The sequence below is a fragment of the Pongo pygmaeus genome, chromosome 1 (genome assembly GCF_028885625.2).
Source record: "Pongo pygmaeus isolate AG05252 chromosome 1, NHGRI_mPonPyg2-v2.0_pri, whole genome shotgun sequence".
NCBI lineage: Eukaryota > Metazoa > Chordata > Mammalia > Primates > Hominidae > Pongo > Pongo pygmaeus.
This window is the reverse complement of record NC_072373.2, coordinates 131,984,846-131,999,812: the sequence shown is the minus strand read 5'-3', so window position 1 is coordinate 131,999,812 and position 14,967 is coordinate 131,984,846. Positions and strand designations below refer to the sequence as shown.

The 14,967-nt window shown below is 42.0% G+C and overlaps 1 protein-coding gene and 2 long non-coding RNA genes across 3 annotated transcripts in view; 1 reads left to right on the top strand and 2 right to left on the bottom strand.

Annotated features, from left to right (window-relative positions):
• LOC129044184 (uncharacterized) overlaps positions 1 to 8,769 on the bottom strand; it is a 61,923-nt gene extending 53,154 nt beyond the window's left edge. The window contains exons 1-3 of the long non-coding RNA XR_008504629.2: positions 8,454 to 8,769; positions 5,635 to 5,743; positions 5,139 to 5,512 (exon numbers count right to left, since the gene is read on the bottom strand). This is a non-coding gene — a long non-coding RNA (uncharacterized LOC129044184). The remainder of the gene's footprint in view (positions 1 to 5,138; positions 5,513 to 5,634; positions 5,744 to 8,453) is intronic.
• LOC129044177 (uncharacterized) lies at positions 1,017 to 4,522 on the bottom strand. The gene is given in 2 exon segments (XM_054501891.2): positions 1,017 to 4,282; positions 4,285 to 4,522. Coding segments are annotated over 2 exon segments (516 nt in total). The 3' UTR covers positions 1,017 to 4,004.
• A 3,809-nt stretch (positions 8,770 to 12,578) lies between the features above and the next one.
• LOC134738289 (uncharacterized) overlaps positions 12,579 to 14,967 on the top strand; it is a 353,382-nt gene continuing 350,993 nt past the window's right edge. The window contains exon 1 of the long non-coding RNA XR_010123968.1: positions 12,579 to 13,574. This is a non-coding gene — a long non-coding RNA (uncharacterized LOC134738289). The remainder of the gene's footprint in view (positions 13,575 to 14,967) is intronic.

Here is a 14,967-nt window from a genome sequence, read left to right as displayed (position 1 = left end):
ATAAATAACAGTTATGAAAAAAAACTACATGAAACTGGATCCATAAAGTAATCATTCTATAACTTTAATTCCTGTGTAGTTATCTGTAAAACAATCCAGGATATTTGGAAGTCTTATCATGATATATTTCTATCACAAAGGAAAAGGTCTTTTTCTTGTATCTGCTTCTGACAGAATAGTAGGCATGACAGTCATTCATTCACTCATTCATTCATTCTTCTTGGAATCCAAAAACTAATGGACTATTTGGCAGATACATAAAAAACTCTTTTAAATCAGTAATTTTTAGTTTATCTTGAGACTTCTTTGAACCAGTTATTGAAATTGACTACACTAGCTTAGAGAGACAAAAATAGGCTTCAAACAGTTAATACTTACTCATGTATTGAATACAAATTTTAAAAACAAAATTGCAAGAAATATCAACTTTCCAATTAAAATGTATCATTTTTATAAAAATAATCTTTTCAGAAAAAGTGTTTCCAAAAAAACACATATATCATTCAAGTTTACAAATAGACACTACTTTCAAATTATGCAATTATGTCACTATTGAAATATAATTTGTCAACTTTTTAAAAAGCCTATTATGATACAAATTGCATTTGAACTGAAAACATACTATTAATAGATTCCAGCAATATGTCTTTTTTAGTTTGTAATTTAACGGAATGAGATTCAGTATTGATTTTAAATTAATAAAGGCAATAATCCTTATTTAAAATCTTTGAACTGCATGTTTTAGAACTCATAGGTTTTTAACATTTGGTTCTAGCTTGATCTACTATATATGTGTATATTTTCAAATACTATGAGTCTCAAAGAGCTTTTCCACAAATAAAGCAAATGAAGTGTTGTCTTTACCCTTGCATATGTATTATATTTTAATTGTGTTGAAGATCAGACTGCCTTGCTTAGCTCACATTATTATTAGCCAGGATGTAACAGAACCCAGAACTCACAAGATATAGTTGGTAATACATTTTTAAGCTGGTCAACAATACAAACATACAGATACACTGATTTTATTGTTAGGATGCACTCAACAAACTCAACTAATTACTGGGTAATAAACACATTTCAAGAAATTTAAAATATTACAATATATATTTTTGGCTTATGTTTTTTGGATGAACTGCCGTGTTTCCTCAACTAAAATGTTTATTTTATACAATCATGCAAAATGTTTTCTAGACTTAAACGCAAGACTTGTAAGTCATGATTTAAAGTATAAGCACTAAGATAAAAATCTGAAAACATTTAAAAAACAAATTGTACTACAAAGCTATTTGCTTAAAATCTACTTAGCATTTGTGTTTATAGTTCTACAGCTATCAATAACTAAATTCAATAGCTGAATGATTTAAAAGTCTTTAAATATTCTGAAGTCATTATTACATTTTTTCTTCTTACTGAAAATATATCCAAAAGAAATTTACTTTTAAACAGTAAGTCTCCTATGCAGAATACACTACTTTCCAACACAGTAAGAACATCATTCTGTCATTTCCGTGACACAATGGTAGCTGCACCTGTACATATTGACAAGATGGTGAACAACTGTGATGGCCTTATGCTGTCTTTCCTTCTATGTCCTTAGCACTTCTCCTCTGTCCTACATAAAACACAAAAATGTTTCCCAATATACCCATCATCTCTAATTTTGTTGTCCATTTTTACATTTGAAAATTTCTCATGACTAATGTGGAATATAATAAGACACAAATTGATAATAGGGTTTTTGGAATATTCCTTCCATCAAAATGCTACTTCATTGTTGCTTGCCTTTGCTTGGACTTTCACTGGGACCTCTGTTCTCGTTCTATATTGGCATTGCTCTGACACCAAGAGCCACATCATTCTAGGGCTCACAATGGCCTCAGGGAAAGTTCATAGGGTTGTCATGATGCTCTATGGATCTTTAACCACGAATACCATCACCACTCCCCACAATTCTATTCAAGCAACAACATCAGAACAGAATTCACAAATACAAAGAATAAAATAAGCAAATTTTCTGAAAAATGCAGTTTCTATCAAGCTACTTACTTGGGACTCAGTAGCAAACGACCAATCAAGATGATGTTTCTTATACTTATTAATGAATATTATAGTATAAAATTGACCATTTATAGACATTATATAAATTTAAATGGGCGACCTAAAATCTCCCACCTATACGTCATAAATTGTGTTCATAAATTCTGAGTATTTAAGCAGGCTTTATTAAAGTAAAACTAGTGGACAAAAGTAATTTTCACAATTTGTCTCCTTCCTTTACTGTGCCCTCAGTATTGTCAAATGAACAGCTTAAGCTGAATCCATGTTCTTTCTTTCAGGAAAAATTTCTACCACCTTTGTAAAGCAAAAGAAATATTAGAAAAGGCTGCTTACCCTTCTAGTATTAGGATATCAATTGAAAAGCCATCCAAAAATTATGACTCCTTAACACTACTTGGATCTAGCATGAAAAGCACAAACAAGCATTTTGTACTTCTTTAATCATGGCTATGGACAGTGACAGGGCAAAAGCAGTCATTGACTAGTGGCGACATAATTTAAAATTATTTTTTCTGGGAAGAAAAAAGCTGCCTTGTTACAATAAAAATTAACTCCAGTAATTTCAACTTAATAAAGTTTTAATTTTTCCCACTTTCTTATCTTAAAAGGTCTGATGAGGGAACATTTTCACCCCTAACTTAAATAAGAACCAGTTCAGTCAGACTGACACCTAATGGAAACTATTATAGGAAAATAATTCTGCAAAGGAAAGAAAGCAATGAGATAAGTACTTAACAACAACAACAAAAATACTTTCAGTTAACTATGAGTAGAGGTTTCCTTTAGATTTCATCACTAGCATTTGCAATTATTCCATTCTAAACATTATTCTTCCTCTATGAAGCAACTGCAATAAATTTGCACAAAACTGAATAGAATAGCTTATTTTTCAAAAGTTCTTCTTCATCCCCTCAATAAATGCCAGAGTGTTACATCTTCTGTTTCTCACAAACTCTGTCACCAGGCCTTCAGCTCTCTTTCTTCCTTTCAAATCCTAAACACTTATTATTTAGCCAACCAGCATGAGGCCAACTTTCCAGAGACCACCTAGGAACTACAGTATGTAGCTTCTACTTTTCTAATTTCCCAAGGAAACAATGCCACCAGTAGACATATTACATTTTGTTAAATACGTAACAAGCATAATATTTAAAAGCCCTAAATCACCAACTGGTGGATCCCTAGAGAAAAAAGGTAATTCATGGAATAATGAAGGAAAGAACAGGAGTTACATATTCTCTTGCTGGTGATAGAATGTCGAATGCAAAGACAGCATCTGTGTTTTCTTTCCTACTTCAACTCATTCTTAAAATGGACTCGCCCCCGGGAGCTTCTGAGAAGGGCTCCACCCGTTCCCCGCAGACGATAATGTTCTTTGAGCGCAAAAGCTGTGAGTATAGATACCCTGGGAGTAATTGTGGGATCAGACACAATGGGGTGAGATTAGGGGTAGGGAGAGGGTGTGTGTGGAGTACCCTTCACTGGGAATCCTAAATATTAGAAGAAAGGCGAAACCCTAGGTGGAGAAGCATGAGAGTGTGCCTGCTTCCTTCAAGACACCTCTGTGTCAGCCTCTCCAGGGTTCAGACTGCTCTTGTGGGCAAGAGCCCAGTGGGGCACACGCACTTCGTGCCTAAGAAAGGCCCATCCTCCAGGTGGAGAAGGTATCTGAGATGCAGCTCAGCTTACAGCGGTCCCAGAGCGACGACAGGGAGAGCTTCACAGGCCTCTAAGTTTATTTGATTTTTCTCCTGCAGTTTCCATTTCTCAGGCATTCAGTCTTCGTGCGCGGCCCGTGCACAACCAACGACCACCACGCAGGGAGGAAACCTGGTCTTAGTGTTTGGCCGCACTAGTGGAATCTTCTGGGAGCCTGGTACGTTCTTGTCCCCAGCACTGTCCTTCCACCTTTGAAGCGCCTTGATAGGACGGTCCCAGATGCCTCACAAGAAGGAAAGGCAAGGTGCAAAGCTGGTAAAGCTGTGTAGTCCGACGCTGGCAAGAGCTGAGACCTGGAGCCTCAGCCCACGCCTTCCACTCTGGGTCATCCTTCCCAGCTCCATCTTGGGCATGCCAACTCCTGCCACGTCCGAATGTCCCCAGGAGTGCCCGGGCATGCTTGAGGGGTGTGGTGGCGGTGGCTTCCTCTTCGCTAGGAGGTGACGAATCCGTGTTGTTTTATCGTCCATTAATATTTGAAACAAACAAACAAACAAACAAAAACTCTAAGTAGAAGGAGGGAGAGGCTCTCTCTTGCTCCCATCCCTTCGCAGCTGACCTGAGAGGGGGAACGTGCCTTGAGTTTGTTGGTGTTTGAGACTCGTCCTAAAGGCAGAGGCAGGGAAGACAGAGCTGAAGAGGTGTCCCAAAGAGATTGGACGTCTGAACAGTCACTGCCTGCCCCAACCTCTTTCAGGAAGGTTCCAGGTCTGTGCCACACTGCAACCAATCCGATTCCCATCCTGTTTCTCCACCCCTTCTCCGAGAATCCGAAAAGAAAATATGCGTTCCTGAGAGACCCGCCACACTTCCGATCTGGAAGTTCCGCGGGGACCCAGCCCCCGGGCCCCCGCCCCCTCCCCAGCTCGGCCGCCAAGTCTGGTTGCGGAGCGGCGCGGCCGGCCGGGGGTGGGGCTCCGGCACCGCCCCGGGCCCGGGATTCGCGAAGTCACGCGCTTCCGCAGGCTTGCGGGGGCACCTTCGCCCACGGACACGCCCTTTCTGCGGAGGCAGCCCCCAGCGACCCTCTGCCCAGCTTCGGCGCCTCACTCGCGACGCTCCCAAACTGCTCAAGGCCTTTCAGTCGTTCCCAACTTTAGAAAATCGCCCCGTCCCCGTCTCTCCCCCCAGCCGCACCCCACCGTGGAGAGGAGAGGAGCGGACTGGGAACGCCGAACCGCCCGCAGGCTCGGGGGAACGTACCCCCTTCCGCTCCCCGCCCATCCCCTTCACCTCGCCCCCCGCCCCCTGCGCGAACCCATTTTCCAGTCCTGGTCACCAGAGGCGCAGCGCACAGCCTTTCTGGTGGAACCAGTGCGAAAACACCCGAGGAAATGAAAAGAACAAGAAAGTGCTACCTTGGCAACCACGGGCGTTTAGTGGCCAGCTGGTGGGCTGGGGAGGGCGGCCGCTGCCCCCCTGCCGCTGGTACTCTCCTCGACTACGCGTATTCTTAAGCAATAACAACGTAATCCGTATTATCCACCCAAGAATACCCGTCACCGAAGAGAGTCAGAGGACCAAGCTGCCGCTGCCGCTGCTACCGCTGCCGCTGCTACTGCCGCCGCCGCCGCCACCAGAACTCTTGCTGCTCGCTGAGCCCGCCCCTGGCTGGGGATGGGCTGAGCTTGACCGGGACCATAAATCCATAACTCGATTTCCCTAAAGAAGGATCCAAAGCTGTGCTCGGCTGCTTCCTGCCCAAATCCAAATGGCCGCTCCATTTCCAATTCTGAAAGACAAATCACAAAACCAAATACTTAACACAGAAGAGTGCTGTCTTTCCAGTGAGGAGGGAAGATGTGGCAAGGCTCTTTGGGCACAAGTGGGAGTGACAAGTAACCTTCAGTTTACCTGGTGCTCTCCCAGTGCTTTCCTCTGCACTTCTCTGCTTGGTACCCAGTCTGGTCTCGGTCAGTCCACTCTAGGTGGTTTGATTGAGTGCCATGGCAGCCAGGGAACCCTGTAAGAGACATGAATAGTTACCCACACAAATACAAATATATTTGCCTAGACGGCTTTGGGAAGAAGTGAGGCTTAAATAAAGATAGGTCATGCATGGGTGAAATTTTCAGTAGTGTGTTTTGGAAATGCATTTTTCTCAAGCCCAAGATCATGGAAAATAAACACTCATTCAATTTACTACTTGAAATCAAATACTTATAGATGTACAAAAATAGGCATTTTTCCTTTGAAGGCCTTAGAGCTATACAACATAATGATTTTTAAAGCAAAAAAAAGCTTCAAGGCATACAATAATTAAACCCATTTTCCATAGTGTCAAAACTCACTGAGTTGACAAGCTGGTAGACTTTCTATGATTTAAGCATCATTTTGTATCACCACAATGTTTAATTTCATAGCACACTTTTAAAACATATACTATAAATGCATTGCTGTACAGCTGTTGTGGACACCTCTACAGAAAAACCTTTGAAGCTCTGTGTTCATAAAAATTATTTTAAGAAGAAAAAGCCAATAAAAACTCATTTGCAAAGTGACTGTAATTTTGGCATTCAGAGAGAGAATCTCTGTGATTCTTTGATGATCAATATGGCTCTTACTGGAAAAGCTTTGTCTTAAGATCCTGCAGTGGATATTCTGATAATGGGGGTTTATTGTTCACTAAATAAAATGGACAAGTGCAACGTCACTACCCAAGACATGGTGTAGCTTCATTAGAAAGTTCTCAATTTGCTTTCCCCTTTACTCTCAAATACATGAAAGTACATCCATGTAAGGGGAATGGGGGGGAATATGGAAACATGGCAATAGACATTATGATTTCCCAAATTATGTAAGTGCAAATAGCTCTTCATCAAGGAGTAATTATATAACAGAATCTCTCCCACTACCACAACTCATCTCTAACTGACCTGGTTGCAATTTAAGGTGCTTAGGTTGTGTTTGCTCTTATTTTTAAAAAAATTATAATACTTCTCCAGGCACACCAACTCATCATTTTCTTGACATGTTAAACTTACAGATGGAAAAATCAACATGAATTCTAGGTTTTATGAATAGATGCTTAATATATAATGTCTGAACCTAAAATAACCAGAAAGAAAACCAATATAGCCCAACTACCAGACTGTGTTACATTATTTTCAGATAACTGTTAAGTACACCACTTACAAAAAGACAGATACCAATAAAACAAATAAATAAGCACTATTTTCTGCTGTTACCTAACATAGGTATAAAGTGGAGCTTTTCTCTGGTGCTAGACAAAAAAAAATTCAGAAAGCTGACAGGTTCTCTTCAGCTTGAACTCCTAGAAACAAAAGCCCTTAGGGAAAGTAATGCAATAGTCTATGAGCAAAGTGTACATTTGCTTCTGCACTCTTCTATTTAAATCTCAACTAATATTAAAAGGAAAACAAGAAACACACTATACAGATAGGCTTGGATTTACTAAATGGAACGTTTTAAACTCAAAAGGATGGTCAAGGGAGGCACACACACACACACACACCCCAATACACAGGGCATCAGAATCACAGCATAAATACCCACACAGCTTTTCAATGCTTTCCAAGTAGTCTCCTTCAGTTTTGCTTCCTCACAATTAAAATAAAATATATACACACACTGACCCACAGACTCACACGCTTTAAGAAACTAGAACAACGCAGTTGATATGCTTTCTTTCTACCCAAGTAGCAGTGCCAGCCTTTTCCCTACCTACCCAATGTTCCACCAGCTTCAGCACCTGGACGAGTGGACAGCTCAACCCGGGCCGACTGCCGGCAGCACTCGCAGCAGAACTGACGCTCTGAGCTCTAACCAAAGCTCTCTCTCGTGCTTGAGCGGGGCAGCCTGACTTACGAGAACACCATTTCCTACGAGACCACTGCCGCTGGGTGCATATTCAATTCAAGCCTCCTTAAGCTGTCGGATTTCCCCCACCCATCCACCCTCCCCCCCTTCTCCACCCTCCACACAAAAACAGAAAAGGGAAAAAGCCCAATACCATCAGGGCGTTTGTTGATCAACTTACACTTCGCTTTTGAATATTTAGATACTGCTAGCGGAACAATATCAGCGGAGGCTTAGGTCCGCATTAAGTACCTTTGTTCATCGACTCCTGCAAGCCATGTTTATTAGAATCTACATTTCTCTCGCGCCCCAATAACTAGAGGTGTGTTTTGCGGGCAGGGGGCTTTCAGCACCTTTTGATCTCTCAAGGCCACCGCGACTGACTGACGGTTCCCAGTACTTTCCTATGCTATCCCCCACACTCCAACACCCATCCCAGTTAATCGCTTCGCAATTTGCAACCAAAAATACATAAAGAAACGCGACAAAGCAATCGGTTTGAGGAAATAAGCTAATTAAGCTAAAGCTGAAATGCCTCTCTCTCTCTCCCCCCCCTCTTCCCCCTTGACTCCCTCCCTCTCCCTCTCTCCTTCCCTCTCAAGTAGAAAGGGGGAAACACCAAGGAGAGAGAAAAAATCGGGAGGAGGGTGGTAGTCGACTCTTACAGTCAATGGAAAAAGAGTATACACATCTCTACTGAATAATACTCTCGTTCTCAGACAAAAAGAAACACATTTTTCGATGTAAACATAGTCTCCCTCTCCCATACATCCTACATCCTTTACGTTTGCTGAGATTTGTCTTGCTGTATGGCAAAGTAACTGTCACAAATCCATCTCGATTGAAGTGCTTACCCTCTAAATCCAGGTTTCAAGAGGAACTCCAACTGTGTGTAGAAGCCAGGGAGTCATCTGATGTGCAGTGAGGTAGGCTCTGGGCAGTGGGAGCTGCTTCTTCTCTCCGAGTGCTGGGTTACAGTGTTAACAAGCCCTGGGAAGGGACCTCGGCGCCTCGCGCTGGCTGTGCCCCAGTGCCTTCGCGTGGTGGCGGCTTGCTCATGCTTCCGAGGAGTCCCAGGCGATAGCCTTCAGCTGATGCGAGCTTCCAGAAAGGAGTGGGGTAGGGAAAAAATCATCTAATGCAATCAAATCGATCTGATCTACACCATCTGTCGCCTGCCACTATACACAAACGTTAAAATAGGAAAACGGAAAACACTGACAGCCGAGAGGGTTGGTCTGCAAAGAGTTCATTTTTAGCAGAGCATAATTGGATATGGTCGGCGTACAGTTACAAAAGCTGCTGTTAACCATCCAGTAGTGGATCCCAAACATGCTAATGGTGGATTAATTGAGGAAGATCTGACGTGCAAGCTTCATAGTCTCTTATTCATGACTTCCCAATGGGAAAAGACCAATGCCTTGTGGGACTATGGTAACATACAGTCAAAAAGCTGCTAAGAAAATGGCTGTGTGTTCACAGCACCTCTCTCTGATAACAAACATATGTCGACTAAAATGGTTTAGTAGAATGGGAGGGGGTGTTGGAGAATAAAATTTTCTTTCCCCGTGTAAGCAATCCCCATTTTCTTTTCTTAAAGAAAAGCAAAAACAGATATGATCTCTTTACCATAGTGGGGGGAAAAGGATGTTTTAAAAGGTTTTTATCAAGATCAAACTCTGCCATATAAAAGAAACGGAACACTCCTGTGCAGCAATTCTTTTAAAAAAAATCTATTATCATTTTTTTCCTTACTGTGATCAAAGTAGATCCATAGCATGTGCAGTATACAGAAACTCAGTCCAGTTAATCCCACCAGGATTGATTCAAGGTTGTTTAATGCCAGGTACTCTTTTGACTTCTTAAAACCAGGATGCCTTTTGGGGAAGGCATTTTGTATCATTTAAAATTGACATAATGAACATTTAGTATGATTGCAGTGAGGAGATGAGAAGAGTTTTCCTTTCTAATTCTCTAATTACTCTCTCTAGCCAAAACCCCTTTTGGTCTGTTTCCAGTCTTCCCAGATCAGTTGATGGGGATATATACGGATGGGGGAGGGAGTGGAAATACCAAGAAGGAGGAAAAAAGAGAGTGTGGATTATCAATAGCCAGTAAATTCTATTCCACTGGTAATAGAAAAATATATAGCAATAAAAGAGATAACTCACTAATTGTTGATCATGATTTTAAGTTTAAACCAGTTTTAAAAAATAATGTTTGATATATGGAAAGAAGACATATTGCAAACAATGGGATGACTGCCCCCCACCCATTTAGAGTTATAGGTTTAAAAAACATTGAAATAGAGTTTATTATCTAGATATTTGACAATCTTTTATTAAATATATCTAAAAATTCCATATTTCCTCTGATTTTGTCATCCATTTGAACACTGAAAACTATAGTCATTTTGATTCTGCTGTCTTTTCTTTGGTAACATACATTACATAAATTCCATAGTAAACAATTAGTGTTCAGGAAAATTCTAAAGATGAATCTGTCTCCTAAAACTTTGATAATCTCTTCAAGGAAAAAAAAAACCTAACAGTTATGAATTAAATTAGTCTAAAAATATAGCTTGAAGACAAATCAAACAATTTACCTGATCTTTTGTTTCAACATACATTAATTAAGCACTCTTCCAACCTACACAACATTCCAGGGTCATAGTCAGATATTCAAGTCTAATAGTTCAGCAGCCTTTGTTGTCATTCGTGTCAAGCTATTGCCCCCTGCAGGTTAGGCTGAAAGTGCAGGCAGAATTTGGCCAAGTCCTCAAGAAATTGATGGTAGTCAGGTTACTCAGTCTCTCCCAATATTTAACTAGAGTCAACTTTTTAAGTTTGCTTTCATTATGGTTTAAACTATTTATTTACAGATAGGTAGTACATTAAGAAAAATGCTCTTTAAAGACGTGATTTCAGTTTTTCTTCTGAGAATTTAGCTGCATTGAGTAAACCATCCACTTTGTTGTGATACAAGGAGCATTTTGACACATTTAGTATAGTTTTCTTCATCTTCCCTTATCCTTATTCCACAAGATCCAGCAAAATTAAAAAAAAAATGTAACAGAATTGGAATTATGAATTCTCAATAATAAATATATAGCCCTGGGCAATTTGATATCAGTATGCTTTTGGTAGACTCAATGAAGTGCATGCAAATCAAACTGTTTCAGATTCTCCCTGCTCCTGATATGATGAGGTCAATTACACCGTTTCTCTTGATTATAAAATGAAACATTATTTCATCCTCCATATTCCTGCTATACTATCATCATTTCCCACAATCAACTTTTCCAAATAGGGCACCTTGTCAAGAGGAAATAAATTTATAATTGACAGAATAGAAATTAAATTACATCAACTCTTTCACAATATTAGAAAGTGGAGCAAGTTTATAGAAACGACTTCAGAAGGTTTATGGAAAGAGTCTTTTATTCTTTGGAAGTCAACGATGTGGCTATTCACACTGAGTTGTAAAGAAACCAGCAATGGTATTTCCCTATTATATAAATATTCATCCCATTGAGCAGTGGGATATCATTATGTGAAATATAATCAATTCTAACACCAAATTAGCAATCAATAAGAATCTTACTTAGTCAAATTATAGAAGTATTATTTCAACATTGTATGAAAGTAGCTAGAAACATGAACTGCACTTTGTTTTTTTAAAGCTATTATGAAATGCTCAATAAAGACTTAAAGTTTAGTGGCAAAACTTGGGTCTTTTTTGCAGGATTTTTTGTTACCCTAACTACTAATATGTTTTCTGGATCCTCCAGAATGGACATGTGGGATAGGAACTGGGGATAACTGTGTCATATTTTAAACAATATTAAAAACACAGCAAGCCAACACAAACTAAAAATAACCTGAATACTTATCTGTTTTATTACATTTTCAAAGCCTGTTAAATTTCAAGAGGACACTACATCTATACATTAAGAGCTTTGCATCTAGAGTTCATTAACACTCCTGCTCCAAGTAAAGAGGGGATTTGGACTAGGCTGTGAGACTATTAATTGCGCAAATATATTGTAGCCAGAACAGTGACTGGTTGCCTGCAGCAGCCATTTCTGTCTTTGAGTATGCGTTTTTTTTTTTTTAAAAGTCATCTCCTCTTCAAAGTCATATCTCACATATATATGATTATACTTGATTGTGTGTACTGAAGCACATTGCTATTGAGTCAGAAATTTTCAAGTATCTTGATTCAAATGACTGTCAAATACCTAAGAACAGAGTTGCTTTTAATTAGCATCCAGAAAAGAGAGATGATATTTGACCTGTGAGTCTTAATCAAGGAGAATATTTTTAAGTTCTCCCATAAACGATGTAGCAGATTGCTTGCAAGTGCCTTGAAAAACATAGTCCTACTTCTCCTCCTACTATCATTACTATTGTTCTAATAGTTTCTAAAGGATCAGAACAGAGTTCTAGAAACCCTGTAATGCTGTTATTGCCGGAATCCTGGGTTATTAAACATTCTTATCCGCAGAAGCAAAGGACCATCCAATCCTATTCATATGCATCCTATGACTCAACTCAGTTTCCACTTGGCGGGCTGTGTGTGTGTGTGTGTGTGTGTGTGTGTGTGTGAGAGAGAGAGAGAGAGAGAGAGTGAGAGAGAGAGAGCGAAAGAGAGAGAGAGGGAGAGAGAGTTCATCCTGAAAGCGCTTATGTTTCCAGAGGTTTTCAAATGCAAATGGAGTGGGAGTGGTGGTGGCCGTGTTGGAGCGTACCGTGTGGGTGTGGGGGGATTTGGGGAGCGGGTGTCGTGGGCAGTAAGTTTAAACAAATTTAAGGCCATTACTACCACTGCAGACCAAAATAACTTAGGTCTGAGAGACCCCCTTAGAAAGATACAATGCCTTCCTCATCTAAAGGGAGCTAATACCAGAGTGATCTCAGCGCTCGCGCAGTTTTGAGAGAGGGTCCCGAAAACCGCCGGAGGCCAGGTGTCGCGGACGGGCCCCGGGCTAAACTCTCGTCTGGCGAAGTGAAGAGCGCAAAGTCTCCAGGCCCAGCGCGCCTTGGCGGGGCAGGCCGGCCACCTTGGCCCCGGGCCAGGCTCGCACTTCTCTGAAGCCCTGGAGCGGGCAAGGGGCACCATTCTGGCCACAGGAACTCTAGTTTCAGCAGCCGCAGCCCGCCAGCGCTGGCTCGGACCGGGGCCTCCTCTGGGAGAGTAGGAGAGCGAAAAAATCAACCACCACCTTGGATTTCAGATCGAGGAAACGAAGCCAAAGCAAAGGTGTGGTTACACAGGACATCCATAGCCACACCGTTGCCTCTCCTAAGTGGGCCTGCGCTTTGCCGCTCCAGAAGCGCGAGGCGCGGTTGGTGCGGTCGCGGGGGCGTGGGAGTCACCGCTCTCCCCGCAGCCCTGGCCACGCTCTCTGCTGTCCTCCCAAGTTTGGGCCAGGGACCACGGCTCACTCCCTAACGCCCTCGCGAGGACGGCTGCCCGTCGGGCCAAGGGCGCCCTGGGCTGGAGGCCGGAGCAAGACGGCCCCGCGGGACTCGGGAGCCTTGGTAAGGCGGAGGCTCAGACCCCGTTCACGAAAACGCCTGGCTCCTCCAGGATTTGTCATGTCTTAAGCAGCTCCGAGAAGGCTCCGCTGGCTCTTGGGGAACCCCGCTGTGCGGCTCACCCGCGTTTGTCTCTCTCCAGCTCTCGCCTTCCTCCCCTGGTCCTCCCTTCACCAGATCCCCTGCCTTGCCCGAGTCCCGGGCCGCCCGGGCGGAGCCCAATACGCCCGGAGAAGAGCGCCGGAGCCCCCTGCTGGCCGGACGCGGCAGGCGCGGCGGCCTGCTCGGTCCCCTCCGCCCCGCGGGCGCTGCCCAGCCCGGACCCGCCTCCACCCTCCAGCGCCCTGGCGCTGGGGGCGTGCTAAAAGCAACAGAAAACAAAACAAAAACAAACAAAGCGCCAAACCCCACTCTCACCTCGTCTACTGGTCAAAGGTAAGTGTGAGTTCAGCCTCTCCCTCGTGCGTTTCTGACCCTTCTCTGGTTCTCTGGGCTGAGGTCTGAAGGAGCCAAAAGGGCCCCCCCCTGAAAAAGAAATTATGGCCGCTTTTTAGAACATGTTTTCCAAGCATCAAAATCTCTCTCTCTCTCTCTCTCTCTCTCTCTCACACACACACACACACACACACACACACACTTCAAACCCACACTTGCCAGTCTGGAAGAGTACTACCGATGTGCATGTTTCTGGAAGCATTTCCTTAGCTATTGGAGGAAATGTTTACTAATATTTCAGGTTGTAGAAACCAATAATTATTCTGTGAATTGGGGAGAGGGAGGGTAAAGGAAGACAGATTCCTCTTAATTTAACCCTTCCTCCCGTATCTGAGTGTGAATCCTACTTTCAGTCCCAAGTCCTAGCATGGGCCGAAAAGTTTTCATTCTTATACTGAGAAGGAGAGAGAGAGTCATCCATTTCTGCGAGGTTTCCTGTGTTCCCACCCCTCACTATGGAACTGGGGAAGTGATTGTTTTGTTTATCTAGACAATTCATGACTTAGTTTTGTATGGCGTTTTGAAATTAGTTTAACCTTGAAATAGGCTATATGCTTTGAGTGATACAGTGAAATAGGCTGTATGCTTCTCTGTTCTCAGGAAAAGGTTGTTAGAAATCACAATGTTTCTTTCTACTCAGGCAGCCTTGAGTTAGAGATGGGCATAGTATGCTATGATTATTGTGACTTTTAGTAAAGTCTGTTGCCTCTGGATGTTTACTGTCTTTAGAGAATAATAGTTTAAAAAAAAATTCAAAAGCTTAGGCAAAAAATAAGTGTAGATAGGTCTAGTAAGTGATCAGTACTATTAATATTTGCTTCTACTTTCTTCACACACTCTTCTGGGGAAAGAAGCCAAAGGACTTTTTTTTACTGTCCCTGGAATTAGTTTGTTCTATCTAGGCAGGATCCACGAGACAATCTTTTAAAATGGCGTCTGTTTTATTTGGTATTTTCAGATGGATGACAGAATCTTTGAACTGCTAATAAGTAAGGGGATGGGGCTGAAATGAAGAGGGATCTGGTATCTTTCCTCTGTGTTCATCAATCCAGGAGATCTGAACAGGTCGTAAAGAGTTGCAGCTCCTCCTGAGGATAAAATCGCAATTATAACAATAAAAACTAACATGTGTTGAGTGCTTATTCGTTGCCAGGTGCTGTGTTGCAACCTTTACCGTCATTTTCTCATTTAATTTCCACTGCAATCCTATGGATTAGGTACTACAATAGTTTCTCATTTTACAGAGAAGGAAAGTAAGGATTGGGAAGATTTATTTACTTGACCAAGATTATAACAGTTGGTAAGCAGAAGAGCAAGGATCTGAAAGCAGGCA